A 15,396-nucleotide genomic window follows, 5' to 3' on the forward strand; every position below is an offset into this window, starting at 1 on the left:
GATAAGTGCTTTTAAAGTTGATCTGGAACCCCTTTTGTGAGTTACAATCAATATCGGATCAATGTTCCCAGGAAATGTCCTAATTCTCTTATAGAACTCTTTCTAAGAGAAATAAATTTAGTCTCCAATTTTAAATCCTGGCAGTTCCAAAAGTCTGAAGTAATTCCAATTGAATAAAAGTAAGTCAAGTGTTTTCACGAGTTTTTAGAATGATTAACAAAATAGATTTGGCAAGGAAAAGAAATAAAAAGCACATATGTGAACAACAAATAATGAAAAAGTTGAAAAATGACCATGCTATTTGGCAATCTTGCTTTGCCAAATGAGACCACAAATTATTGTGTATCTTCCCCCGACTTCTTAAACCTGCTTCTCAATGATATTTTATTCATTCATTCAGTTATTCAAAAATTTAGCCACCTAGGGACTTCCCTGGTGGCACAGTAGTTAAGAATCCACCTGCCAATGCAGGGGACACGGGTTCAAGCCCTGGTCTGGGAAGATCCCACATGCCGCAGAGCAACCAAGCCCATGCGCCACAAGTACTGAGCCAGCACTCTAGACCCCACGAGCCACAACTACTAAGCCCGCATGCCACAACTTCTGAAGCCCGTACACCTAGAGCCCATGTTCCACAACAAGAGAAGCCACCGCAATGAGAAGACTGTGCACCGCAACAAAGAGTAGCCCCCGCTCACCACAGCTAGAGAGAAGCCCGCGCGCAAGCAACTAAGACTCAACACAGCCAAATTATTTATTTATTTATTTATTTTTGAAAAGTGGATGTTTATTAAAAAAAAATTTAACCACCTTATATGTACAAAACATCAGAGGGACTTCAAAGGCTATAAGGCAATTCTTTGAACTACGTAGTATTTGATTATCTATTTCAGCATTTTTTTCTTGATGTGCAGAAAATTATTTTTTTCAAGCCTAAATATGCAACTAAATTGAAAAACAACAACCCTCCATATTTGAGCTTTCTGAAATGTGAACAGTGAGCAAATATCCTAGTTCCACATTGTAGGGAAAATGTAATCTAAGGGGTAAAGAATCCAAGCTTATACTTGGGACTCTGAACCATTAAGCAACTGTTGAGGTGGCCCTTTATTGGATCTTGCCCTTAATTATGAAGCTCATGCAGTCTTAGGCTTGGGTTTCAAAAATCATTAATAATTACCCTTAAATGGCAAACAAAAGGAAAATTTCATAATCAGGGTGGTGTAGGTGTAAAGACTATAAATGTCGCAGGATCCTGCTCAGCTTCTCACACTCCTATTTGATTCTTCCAGCTGCCTCACTGCTGGACGACCAGGTAAGTGTGATTTTAGTACTACCTGTAGCTGCTTCTGCTTCCTTTCAGAATGGTGTGAAAGATCACGGTCTAGAGAAGAAGTGGGTTAGTGCCATCTAAAGATATAACCAGTAACTTAAGAGGCTAGAAACTGTGGTCAGGTTTCTTCAAGACCACAGCCTACAAAGTGCAGAGCAGGTACCTAAAAAGTGAAAAATGTCATAATTACTAGTAAAAGTATTTGGCTCCAAAGACTATCTTCTAACAGATGTACTCCAAAAACAGACATTTAACAACCTATCTAAGATGATTTATTATTATTTTTTTTTTTGCGGTACGCGGGCCTCTCACTGTTGTGGCCTCTCCCATTGCGGAGCACAGGCTCCAGATGCGCAGACTCAGCGGCCATGGCTCACGGGCCCAGCCGCTCCGCGGCATGTGGGATCTTCCCGGACCGGGGCACGAACCCGCATCCGCTGCATCGGCAGGCGGACTCTCAACCACTGCGCCACCAGGGAAGCCTGATAATTATTTTTAAAACATGTTTTCAGTCACTGGTACATTGTGATTCCCACAGTTCCCGCCCCCTCTCTCCTCCTCCTCCTCTTTATCTTCCCCTCTCCCCTTTTCTTTATTCTCTCTCACCTATGCCAAGGAAACAGCCCCACAGCACTCAACTCCTGCTGGAAATCATCAGTATAAAATACGTCACCTTTTTGGTAAGTTCATTTCTTTCCCAATTTACAGGACACCAAAATGAGTACAAACAAGTTTCCTGAAGAACTGAAGAGCATTTTTGAAAAATACGCAGCCAAAGAAGGTGATCCAAACCAGCTGTCGAAGGAGGAGCTGAAGCTATTGATTCAGACTGAATTCCCCAGTTTACTGAAAGTGAGTATACCACCACAGAGGCCGCTGATGGGGCGGCGATGGTGGGAAGGGAGGAGAGAAGAGAGGAAAGGACGCGGGGAGAGGCTGAGGTCCACGACGAGACGGATCGGAGCTCCATCTGAGGCGGAGCGCCCAGCAGCCTAGGCATGGGCATCACCGGAGGGAGGGCGCTTGAATGTGTGCTTTCCTCCCCTGAGGGCAGGCCACATTTCAGAAGGCAAGCTCCTAGAAAGCACGGACTACGCCTCCTATTGCCCACAGCCTTGACTCAGAACTCCCCAGGACCAGCCATAGTAAACGGAAGCCATGATAGCACTCTTACCGAGCTAGGCCTGGAAGACCCGCAGGGTGCCAAGCAAACACGCTAAGGCCTTCAGCCTGGATTCAGCGCCCCTGTGCCAGGCTTTAGGAAAACAACGAGGCCTGTACGGTTATAGGAGCTGGACTTGGATGTGCTCCTCTGTAATAGGTAGGATCTCTCAACTAGACCAACACTTACTTGGCAGTCTGTTAAGAAAACCGGCCTCATGCTGATAAATTGCCCTCTGGCGACACCCATTTCTATTTCAAAAGCATTTACATTTGTGTTAAGCACCTAAATGTGTGCTAATGAGCAACCACAAGTTTCTAAACAACTTTCAGGAAAGGATTACATTTCCTCAGCCATAAAGCTTCTGATCAAAACCATCCCAGAGTTACCAACATCAAAATGCATCTAGAGGCAATAAAGAATAGGGAAAGGTTGATTCTCTTTGCTCCAATACACTTTCTTTCCCTTGGAACTAAAAACCACCTTCAAAATGGAAGCAACTGTGCAACTACCTATTACATTTGACTTGGTCCCTACTTAGCTCTAACTTCAGAATTTGGTTCTCAGTTTTTAACCAGAAATGTCCCTTCTGTCAATATGACATATGAGAAGGTTTCTAGTTTTAGTTGCTGAGGTTTCTGTTTTTAGTACTAAAAAGTGAAGTAGCTGAATTCGATGACCTTATAATCGATATTGTCTTATAGTTAAAATGTGAAATAACTGAAAAAGTTAAAGGTACTAACAGAAAAAGAGACTTTCTAATTAAAAATAAAAACCAGTGTTTCTGAGAAAGATTCAACTTTTCAAAAAAAAACAAAAGGAAGAAAAATAATAGTAGGAATAATAGAAAATAATAAAAAGAAGAAAAATAATAATCTGACAGGAAAGCCTAGGCAATCTATTCAAACAAGTTGTTTTTAAATAAGGTAAGATTGGTGAATTTTTCCGTATTTTTCTATATTTTATGTATTTCCTATAAAAAGCACATATGGGGCTTACCTGGTGGCGCAGTGGTTGAGAGTCCGCCTGCTGATGCAGGGGACACGGGTTCGTGCCCCGGTCCAGGAAGATCCCACATGCCGCGGAGCGGCTGGGTCCGTGAGCCATGGCCGCTGAGCCTGCGCGTCCGGAGCCTGTGCTCCGCAACGGGAGAGGCCACAACGGTGAGAGGCCCACGTATGGCAAAAAAAAAAAAAAAAAAAAAGCACATATGACTTTTCTAATTTGGATAAAGGTAGGAAGACTAATGGTAAGTTGTGAAAAATCTACTTATCAAGTCATGTACTGATTATATTTCCATTTGGATTTCTAAGGTTTTCTAAGCTATACTCTGTTTACATCACATCACCTCGTACGGTTTAGAATGTAGCAAACGCTTCGGGAAAACAGTGCTTGGTATTTATAAAACGGATGCTAAATAACTAACACAGTCTGGTCTTGTGAGCATAGCTAAGCGCCAAGTGTCTTCACAGGAATCTCAGGGACTAAAGCATACCTTGATGTAGAGATTCGTTGCACAACAGTGTGAATATACTTAACATTACTGAACCGTATACTTAAAAATAGTTCAGATGGGGAATGTTATCTTATGCGTTTTTTACCACAATTTAAAAAAAACGTTTGAAGCTGACTTATAAACGAAACTGTTATTTCAATAGGTTTCCTGGGTACTATTTTGCCACAGAGACTCCTAACCTGAAAGTCAGAGTTGTGACTCAGAACAAGTCTCCCTGAAATATGCCACTTTAGCATGAAGATTACTAAAAAAAATCAAAACCCAAAGATTCAGGGAAAGCTCTTTACCTCCCACTCAGCTGCCTAAATTTATACTGCAAAAAAGAGAGCTCTTCTTTTACCAGGAAGAGAGGTCTTGCTAGAGATTCCTTTTGTCCTAAGAAATTTATCTGTATAACAGGCCAAACTTTTGTTTTCCAAACATCTCTGCCTACATCTGAATGGCCTTCCTTCCTTTTGTAGCCTTAGCCCAGGATGTTATATAAGCCTCAGTTACCTGGCTGCTCTTTGGGTATCATACTTTTATGGGGTACCCTGTACGTATGTAATTAAACTTGTTTTTCTCCTGTTGATCTGTCTATGTCAATTTAATTAATAGACCAGCCAAAGAACCCAGAAGGGATGAAGGGAAAATTTCCCACCCCTACAGCAGAGACAAAAATTAATTCTGCTTAATTCACTCCAGGAATACCAGTAGTCAAAAGGGAGTTGAGCTGAACATGATCTGATGTAAAAAGCAGTGGTTCTCTGAGTAGTCAGGCCTGGACCAGCAGCATCCACACCGCCCAGGAAACTGTTGGAAATACAGATTCTCAGGTCCCACCCCAAGCCTAGTGAATCGGAAGCTCTGGGAGTAGGACCACCCATCAGTTTGGGTTTACTAAGGTCAGCAAGCCCACCTGGTGATTCTGACGCATGCCAAAGTGTGAGAACCACTGAGCCAAAGTCATCCTGCATAGCATAGCAGTGGGCTGCAACCCGGGGTTTGGGAAAAAACTAGGGTGGTTGCTAATTAAGGGGTTGAGCTCTGGAGTCAGTGTTTGAACCCCAAGCCCTCTACTTACCAGCTGGGGGCGCTGAGCAAGTCAGCGGGTGTCTCAAAGCCTCAGTTTCCTCATCTGTAAAGTGGATCCCCCCAACACGGCAGCTGGGAGAATTGCACAGGATAAGGAAAAGCTCTGGCACGGGGCTGGCCCATGGCAAGCCTAGGATCACATGCTGGTCCAGCTCTGGGGCTGGATGCCAAACCAGCTACCAGGGAAATCTTGGAGCAGGGCCCCTCGGCAGTCAAGTAAAGCCCTGGGACTTCTTCTCAAAAGAATGATTTAGATTTAGTTTACATAGGAAACCAATTATTTTAAAATACACATTAGCAATTTTAAAATAATAAATGTATGATATAGTTTTTTTTTTAAAAAAAAGGGTAGGCAGTTCTGTGACATGAAGCAATACTACAACTAAAGTTGGTTTTTTCATCTCTATCAGTAACATATGACTGAAAACTCGGTTGCCTTCTAGGAACGCAGACCCAGTGTCTCTAATTCGGAGAATGTGCAGCAGTAACTGAATCATTTTCTCTCCTCTCTTCTATCCCATCCTTTTTGTCTAAAACCAGGGTCCAAGCACCCTAGATGACCTCTTTCAAGAACTGGACAGGAATGGAGATGGAGAAGTTAGTTTCGAAGAATTCCAGGTGTTAGTAAAAAAGATATCCCAGTGAAGGAGAAAACAAAACAGATCATTCTAATAACCGAAAGAAGAGTGCCTGGGATGTGGCCCTATTCTGTACGAAACCACCATTGTCTCCACTTAATTCTTTGCAATTGTAATGATCAAGCAGTGAGGTCTAATTACTGAATAAAGAAATCCTTAGACATGTCTCACCTTGTCAAGTACTGACCCCTGTAGCTTACTAGATTTGAAAGTAACCTTAATTTGATGCATCTAATTTATGGATTTATAAAGGAAAAAAAAAGGCCCAGAATAGTTCCACGATCTTGACCAAGACCACAAAGATGGTGGCGGCGAGTTAGAAAGAATTCTGACGAGTCAAACCACCTCCCTCCCTCCACTCGTCCACCAGAATAACCCCCTCCCTGCTGTCCCTCCGCAGCCACGCAGGGCTCACATCATGCCCAACATCAACTCGTATTTCACTCTAGTCAATGGCTATGGAGAAACAGACTTCATAAAACAGACATTTGTCTTTAAAGTCATCTCCCAGCACCGGCTGAGCCTCTTGAATCAATGACCCTTTGGGGGAGCAAAAGGAATGTATGTCCAGAGAGTCAGTTCCATTCCATCACTGAGGGGATGGCCTTGGTTCTAGTATGTGATGTGGAAAATAAAAGAGACAGGAAGGCATAGGGCCCTCCAGCTCTGGCATCCTGCGATGCTGGGACGCTGGGTATCTGAGAAACAGCTAGTCCTCAGGTTCTACTAGTTGAATCCAGCTGGGGGGAGGGAAAGAGGGAGGAGCGTGGGAGAGGAGTAACTTTCTTCTGCCCCTTACCAGACAGTTAAAATGGCAAAGTCAAATCAGTCTAAGTTGGCCACGGCAGCCCACCACAGCAGTGCCCTGGAAGCCAGGTCTTTATCCTGACCACTCCTCGGAAACACCCACAAATCATCAGCACTGCACCCATTCCCTTTGACCAGCATCTCAACCTTTCTGTTCATTATCACCCTCCTAATGAACCTTGTTAGACATTCTTTTCCCAACTGCCCCTCCAACAAAATTTTAATTCCACATATACATTGTGTGTATACCTGTTTATGTACCACATTCGTATCTGCGCTTTAGACATGGTGTAAGATGGTTTTTTGACCCACCACCGCCCCCTCAAAAGCAATTTTAACCCCTGTGGTGTAAGCACATAGGGTAGCACGTCCCCAGAGGAAGAAAACCAGGCATGGCTGGTTTTTTTGACATAAGAGAACCCATTTTTGGCCTAAGCCATTTTGTGATCTAAGCCTGGCCATAATGCTTGTCCTTGAACAGGTCTCAGTAATCAATTACCTTAAGGAAACAATGAAGGAACAAATGACAGTTATCAGGCAAGAGAAGTAACAAGAGCAAAGATAATATATCACTTGGAAAGACCCCCAGTTCTGTTTCAGCAGTAAAGACTAGCCTGAAGCACTCAACCACCAGATCAACTGGAACCTAAGGGATGATAATGTTGACCTTTTCTGACCCTTGTGACTTCAATCAACTAAAGCTTGGACTGTGTGGACCACCCAAACCCCTTCGTGAATATGCATGTACCCTTAGCTTAAAACTTCCCCAGTTTTCAGGGAGACACTGCTTTGGGAAAGCTCCCTGGTGTTCTCCTTACTTGCTGCAAGTAATAGATCCTTCCTCCTCCCATTCTTTGGCTTGGTTGCATCTTTTGGCTCACACCCACGAAGAGGTGAACCCAGTTTGGGGGGTAACATTGGGAGCAATAGCGCATGCCTTTGAACAATGTTCTTCGATGCTTTTATTTTTAACTCACGCTCTAGAGCCAAAATTGCCACGCGTTTCTTTCTGTAGTTGACATCAGGAAGGTATGGGATTATTTCCACTTTCAAAATGCAGGAAATGACAACACTGAATGGTTTTAAAACTACACAAGCCCTCCTGACGATTCTGCTATGACCTTACTCTCAAGCTGAGAAACACTGCCTGAAAAGTACTGCCTTTGAGTCAGTTTTCTTAACCTAACACATTTGAAGTGTGTGCTGGGTATGTCAGTCAAGTTGGCTGCTGTAATTTTCCCAGTGGCTTCAACTGTGCACTTGAAGGCACTCCAAGGTGGGCACACACCCACTCCCCACCTCGTTCACCCTGTAGGGGAGCAGAATTTGCCCCCCTATGTCTCTTTGGCATATTAATTCTTTTAAGCTGGTTATTTTCTAAGAAACAGCAGACATGGGAGAAACGCTGAAAACCAAGTAGAAGTTACCCTTTTGTAAGAAACATTTACATGCATAAGGAAAATCTCCATTTGTAAGGGTGTCTCCTTGACTGTACCAAGAAGTGGAGGATGACCAAATCTCTAGAAACTTAATCAATGGAGAAGGCAAAGGCTTACATCTGCATGAAAAGCTCACCCTTGTTTACCATGCTTTTCCTGGTCACCTCCCATAACTGACTCCCCACTGTCCATACCCTCTTTTGTCTTTAGCCAAAGATGGTATTCAAGGTGAAAGCCTTCTCTCCCACGTATTCATGTTATTCAACTTTTGTGTGATTTTCTCCTGTTAATCTGTCTCATGTCCATTTAATTCTTAGACCAGCCAGAAGAACCTAGAAGGGTAGAGGAAAATGTCTTCCTCCCCAACAACCCATAGAGCGGGCAGGGGGCTGTCCATAGGCTGAGGAGTTGCATCTCAGATAGGCAAGTCCTGGTGATGTAAGAATCTAGAACAAGGCCAGCCAGGGTGACCCAAAGTGGGCCAGGCATAAATGAGTTAGGCAGTAGATAGTGACTTGAGGGCAAGGTCGGGGAAGATCATATATTTAAATTTGCTTGAACATGAGCTAAAAAAAAAAATCTCTGAAAGGACACAGAAGAAACTGAGGCAGGAGATAGGTGGGCTCCAGGCTAGGCATTTACAACTGGCCTCCTGTTCACACTTCCTGGGGTAAGAAGAAGATGAGCTCCAGGCCAGACAATCATTACCAGCCCCCGGTTTACATTTCCTGGGGCAAAAGACAAACGGGCTCCCGGACTACATATTTATGACCGGACTCCTGTCTATATTTCGAGATCTGCACCTCGATATAAGAAACAGGAACAGGGTAGATAACCGGACACTGGACACTTTTATGGCAGAGACAGAGAGGGGCTAAACCCTGTTAAAAGATCGAGAGGTCATACATTTCCCATCCTTGGGGCAAGGGAGACACCACGCATGCACAAAAGCCTTCACAGGGTCAAAAAGGCAGGAGATGCCAGACCATAGTAAGTCCTGCTACCTCCCTCCCAGAGGCCTTTGCGATGAAAGCCATCTTGACTGAGGGGTGCGTGTACACCCAGGGGAAGGTCCAGAGACAAATTAGCCATGGGGTCAAAACAATACGATTGGCCAAGAAGAAGACAAAGACCCGGAAGACTACCCCCTCATAAAGGGTTTAAACTTCCCAAAGGCCCGACTCCCGTGACTCTCACTGAGTTCGCCTGTGCTTCTTTCCGCACACTTTTCTCTTTACCTTCTGCCTCCTCACCTGAATTCCTGCTGCTACTGCTCGCTGCTGCCTGCTGCAAGCTGCCGCTTACTGACGCCTGTGATCAAAATCAAAACTAGTATCAGTGGTCACATGTTAGTATGAAACCGAGTCCCCCTAAAACTGAATTCCCCTGCCGAGTTTATGATTAACCTCTCTATTAAAACCTTTTTCCTCTTTCTCATCCCCCCTGACCTCAATCCTGTGCTAACTGAACAATGATCAACCAGAGTCAGAGGACTAAAAGTGCTCTTGTCAATAACATCCTTAACATACCCAGGCTGTTTCTCCAGGGCAGGATGAGCTAACAGACTGCCCCCTCCCCAGGTCATGGACAACCTGGCCAAAGACTCATAAACCTTAGGCATCCTGACTCTTGAAACTGCGATTAACAAATGTCACAAGACAATGATTAGCCCCACCTTCTTTGTCCTTCCCCTTTAAAAACCCCGTAACTCGAAGACCAAATTGGAGAGGATCTGAGGCTCACCTCCCACTCCCTTGCTTGGCACCCTGCAATAAACCCTTACTTTGCTGCAAATACCCGCTGTCAGAGTTTGGCTTTCTGAGCAGCGAGCACTCAACCCCTTGCTCGGTTTCAAGGAAAGGACTGGGCAGATGAGGGACAGAGGTGTGAAAGCCACTTCTCACTTCATATTTTATTGTACATTTTTGGGTTTTCAACCCTGTAAATGTGTGTCCCATCAAAAAGCATAAAAGAAAATATTAAATAAAAAGAAAACATTTGTAAAATACCATATTGTTGCTTTTCATAATGAGCCTCTTTTCATCCTCTTTCTTATTTGGAATAGTCAGAACATACAACCATCTAAATTTTGGGAAGTGCATATTGGAACCTATTTCAAACACTCAGAAATTTAACCAGAAAAAAAGAAAAATGAGTTCTAACCCTTCCATCAAGAAACAAAGGAGATTTTTATACACCATCAGGGAATGTTTAAACACAATCTGTATCATTCTAATTCATACAAGAGCATTCTCATAGCATCAAAAGCCTTAAACATTTCTAATGACTAGTTATATTCCACTGTAGGGATACCGCTTAATGGTCTCAACTATTTCCCCACTGTGGGGCATTTAAATTACTATCATTTCTGATTCTTCTAACTAATGTTATAGTGAATACCTGTTCACTTCTTTGTCAACATATCAGATTCCTTAGGAGAATTTCGGAGAAGTAAATGTCTGAGTCAGAGGGTATGAATATTTTTATGCTTTGTGAAAGAGACCACCTAGTTGCCTTCCAAAAGGCTGTATTGATTCATATAGCTACAAACAGGCAGGAGGTCACCAACTTCACTCCCCAGACAGCATTCATCAGTCTCATTTTAACTACTTCATTAATCGCAACAGTACATATCTTTTATTATTTCTGGTTTTTATGGGAATCCCCCACTACAGATGGTACCCAAATTACAATGCTTCAACTTTCCATTTTTCAGCTTTAAGATGGTACAAAAGCAATGTGCATTTAGTAGAAACTGTACTTCAATTTTTGAATTTTGATCTTCTCCTGAGCTTGAGATATGCAATATGATCCTCTCGTGATGCTGGGCAGTGGCAGCCACAGCTCCCCGTCAGCCGTGCAATCACGAGGGGAAACAACTGATACACGTACAACCATTCTGCACCCAGACAACCATTCTGTTTTTCACTTTCAGTACAGTATTCAATAAATTATGAAACAGAGCAGGACCCTGCGAGGCCCTCCTGGGTACAAGCCCCTCCTTGTCTCCTGTTGCTTGTTTGTAGAAAAAGCTTTTGTCGCCTAGGCCTTCCCCAGGTTCCAAAGAGCAGACCCAGTTAATGATTAGAGAAGTGGAAAATGTAGAAACAAAGGAAAGCAATCAAACAAGAAAAGTACTACTAGCTTAAACAATCGAGTCACAGGACTCCTAGTTCCTCCTGAAGGGATATCGACAACAATCTGACACATATCTTTGAGTAGTTCTGCAGAAACGAAGATGTTGACTTCACAGGGTCCGCACACAGACCCCAGACTGGTTGGAACCAGAAGACTGATGATTGAGATTCCTGAAACACCACCCTGTTACCTCACCACCAACCAATCAGAAAGCACGTCCATGAGCTGCTCAGGCACCCTACAGCCCTCTCCCATAATGTTGCCTTTAACAACCCTTGCCTAAAAGCCACTGGGGAGTTTGGGTCTTTTGAGCTGTCCCGTCCTTCACCACAACCCGGTGTCAGCAGACTGGCTTTGCTGTGCATCGGGCAGATGGACCCAAGTTTGGTTCAGTAACGATTTCATGAGATTTGTAACATTTTATTATGAAATAGGCTTTGTGTGAGATGGTTCTTCCCAACTGTGGGCTAATGTAAGTGTTCTGAGCACATTTAAGGTAGGCTAGGCTAAAATATGATGTTCAGTAGGTTAGGTGTATTAAATGCATTGACTTCCAATATTCAGGACATAACCCCATCATAAGTCAGGGAAGATCTTTATTCTCCCAATGAGTTTATGGTTGGGTACTGTTTTGTAAAAGATATTCTTTCTCTTGTTTGAAGCACCCTGTCAAGTTTGTTATGAGATTGTGAGCACCAGGGTGTAGATACTGTACACTGCCTATTGAGTATCTATGGTGATACGGGGGTTCACTCTTTTGTTTGAACAGTATGATGTGTTAATCAATTTAATTCCCGGGATAAACACACCATCCACTCATGACTGATTATACCTTAACACTATTAAATTAGACATTCTAAAATTTTATTTAAGGTTTTTACATCTTTACTAATAACCAACATTAGTCTATAGCTTGGAGCTTTATTTTTTGTTGTATGTGATTTCTTGAGTTCTAATGTTTAGGTCATGCTAGCTTCCCATTTTCGCCTATGGTTTCGATCTCAATCAGCCTCTCACAAAGTAAATATACACTATCTCTTTCAATTCCAACATACGTAAAGCACCTACTACAGGCAAGGTATTATACAAGATGCCATAAGAGATACAAATTGTCAGACCTCTGAGATCCTAAGTCAGTGATTCTGAGATCAGGCGAGGGAAAGGCTTAATCTAAGAAGTAGTATTTCAACTGGGATTTGTAGGAGCAACGTTGAAGACAACGTGCAGAAAAGGGGCAGCACTGGGCATTGAAAAAGAGAGGAAACACAACAAATAAACATCATGTTGTTGAGAAGGAAGACATTTTCCTCTACCCTTATAAGGTCTTCTGGATGGTCTAAGAGTTAAATTGACATGAGACAGATTAACAAGAGAAAATCAAAGTTTAATAACGTGTATACATGGGAGAGACCCAGGAAAACTGAGTAACTCACCAAAATGGCCAAAACCCTAACCTTAAATACCAACTTCAGCCACAGACAAGAGGATGTCGAAGGTGGGTAGACTCAGTTATGGGAGGTGACTAGGAAAAGCACAGTCAACAAGGGCAAGACTGTGATGCAGATTTGTGCACTGCCTGAAGTCTTTTCTCCCCTCTCATCCTTCCGTCTGCCACAGCAGCTGAATCCTCCTAAAGCACCCATTTCTACTGAAAAGTCTTCACTAACGAGTACAGTATTTATCAATTACATAATATGTCAAGGTTGGCAGGTATTATCTTACTCATTCCCTGATTCTTCAGGATTAATTTTGACACTGACACTCAAGGACCTCCACAAATTCATACCAATCTCCTTTATTTCCTTCCACTCCTGTACAGGAGAGATGTGCTTTGGCCACGCTATTTTATGACAAAATCTTGGACATTCCAGCCTAGCATAAGCTTCCCCTGCTTTCAATGAACACTCCAAGAGTGTCACAATCTTCCCTTCTTACTGTAATCCACAGTATTTCCCCCCTCTCACCACCCCGGACCCTGAATTCTTAAGTATCCAAGGTCTACCTGTGATGTGCAATACCTGGGCCACTACACTAGGTGGCTATTGACATTAAAATCAATTAAAATTAAATAAAATTTAGGGACTTCCCTGGTGGCAGAGTGGTTAAAAATTCACCTGCCAATGCAGGGGACACGGGTTCGAGCCCTGGGCCGGGAAGATCACACATGCCACAGAGTCACTAAGCTTGTGCACCACAACTACTGAGCCTGCGCTCTAGAGACCACGAGCCACAACTACTGAGCCCACGTGCCACAAGTGCTGAAGCCCACGTGCCTAGAGCCGGAGCTCTGCAACTAGAGAAGCCACCACAATGAGAAGCCAGAACACCGCAACAAACAGTAGCCCCTGCTCGCCTCAACTAGAGAAAGCCCGTGCACAGCAGCGAGGACCCAACACAGCCAAAAATAAACTAATGAAATAAATTTTTTTAAAAATTAAATTAAATTTAAAATTCAGTTCCTTCACAGAAGAGAAGACACAGAGACATAAGAAGAGGAGGAAGCAATGTGACCAGGGTGATAGAGATAAGAGTGAAGTAGGCCCTGAACCAAGATGGCGGAGCAGAAGGACACGCTCTCACTCCCTCATGCGAGAACACCAGAATCACAACTAACTGCTGGACAATCATTGACAGGAAGACACTGCAACTCACCAAAAAAGATACCCCACATCCAAAGACAAAGGAGAAGCCACAATGAGACAGAAGGAGGGGCACAATCACAGTAAAATCAAATCCCACAACTGCTGGGTGGGTGACTCACAGACTGGAGAACACTTAGACCACAGAAGTCCACCCACTGGAGTGAAGGTTCTGAGCCCCACGTCGGGCTTCCCAACCTGGGGGTCCGGCAACGGGAGGAGAAATTCCTACAGAATCAGACTTTGAAGGCTAGCAGGATTTGATTGCAGGACTTTGACAGGACTGGGGGAAACAGAGACTCCACTCTTGAAGGGCACACACAAAGTAGTGTGCGCATCGGGACCCAGGGGAAGGAGCAGTAACCCCATAGGAGACTGAACCAGAGCTACCTGCTAGTGTTGGAGGGTCTCCTGCAGGGGCAGGGTGTGGCTGTGTCTCACCGTGAGGACAAGGACACAGGCAGCAGAAGTTCTGGGAAGTACTCCTTGGCATGAGCCCTCCCAGAGTCCGCCATTAGCCCCACCAAAGAGCCTGGTAGGCTCCAGTGTTGGGTTGCCTCAGGCCAAACAACCAACAGGGAGGGAACCCAGCCCACCCAGCAGCAGTCAAGCATATTAAAGTTTTACTGAGCTCTGCCCACCAGAGCAACAGCCAGCTCTACCCACCACCAATCCCTCCCATCAGGAAACTTGCACAAGCCTCTTAGATAGCCTCATCCACCAGAGGGCAGACAGCAGAAGCAAGAAGAACTACAGTCCTGCAGCCTGTGAAACAAAAACCACATTCACAGAAAGATAGAGAAGATGAAAAGGCAGACGGCTATGTACCAGATGAAGGAACAAGATAAAACCCCAGAAAAACAACTAAATGAAGTGGAGATAGGAAACCTTCCAGAAAAAGAATTCAGAATAACGATAGTGAAGATGATCCAGGACCTCGTTAAAAGAATGGAGGCAAAGATCGAGAAGATGCAAGAAATGTTTAACAAAGACCTAGAAGAATTAAAGAACAAACAAACAGAGATGAACAATACAATAACTGAAATGAAAACTACACTAGAAGGAATCAATAGCAGAGTAACTGAGGCAGAAGAACGGATAAGTGACCTGGAAGACCGAATGGTGGAGTTCACTGCTGCAGAACAGACTAAAGAAAAAAGAACGAAAAGAAATGAAGACAGCCTAAGAGACCTCTGGGACAACATTAAACGCAACAACATTCGCATTACAGGGGTCCCAGAAGGAGAAGAGAGAGAGAAAGGACCCAAGAAAATGTTTGAAGACATTATAGTCAAAAACTTCCCTAACATGGGAAAGGCAACAGCCACCCAAGTCCAGGAAGCGCAGAGAGTCCCACACAGGATAAACCCAAGGAGAAACATGCCGAGACACATAATAATCAAATTGGCAAAAATTATTGAAAGCAGCAAAGGAAAAACGACAAATAACATACAAGGGAACTCGCATAAGTTTAACAGCTAATTTCTCAGCAAAAACTCTACAAGCCAGAAGGGACTGGAATGATATACTTAAAGTGACGAAAGGAAAGAACCTACAACTAAGAATACTCTACCCAGCAATGATCTCATTCAGATTCGATGGAGAAATCAAAAGCGTTAGAGACAAGCAAAAGCTAAGAGAATTCAGCAC

The 15,396-nt window shown here is 43.6% G+C and overlaps 2 protein-coding genes across 3 annotated transcripts in view; one reads left to right on the forward strand and one right to left on the reverse strand.

Annotated features, from left to right (window-relative positions):
- The window catches only part of CTPS2 (CTP synthase 2), a 107,774-nt gene that overhangs the window by 41,365 nt on the left and 51,013 nt on the right, over window positions 1-15,396 (reverse strand). The gene's annotated exons all lie outside the window — the stretch shown is intronic.
- Window positions 1,271-5,889, forward strand: S100G (S100 calcium binding protein G). The gene is made up of 3 exons (XM_065901131.1): window positions 1,271-1,315; window positions 2,042-2,185; window positions 5,626-5,889. The coding sequence occupies exons 2-3, from the start codon at window positions 2,051-2,053 to the stop codon at window positions 5,728-5,730; spliced, it is 240 nt and encodes a 79-aa protein (XP_065757203.1). The 5' UTR covers window positions 1,271-1,315; window positions 2,042-2,050; the 3' UTR covers window positions 5,731-5,889.

This window comes from Phocoena phocoena, chromosome X, assembly GCF_963924675.1.
Source record: "Phocoena phocoena chromosome X, mPhoPho1.1, whole genome shotgun sequence".
NCBI lineage: Eukaryota > Metazoa > Chordata > Mammalia > Artiodactyla > Phocoenidae > Phocoena > Phocoena phocoena.

Coding starts and splice junctions, on each gene's coding strand:
- S100G (XM_065901131.1), top strand. CDS start 2,051: ATGAGTACAAACAAGTTTCCTGAAGAACTGAAGAGCATTTTTGAAAAA. Junction 2,186..5,625: donor AATTCCCCAGTTTACTGAAA/GTGAGTATACCA, acceptor GTCTAAAACCAG/GGTCCAAGCACCCTAGATGA.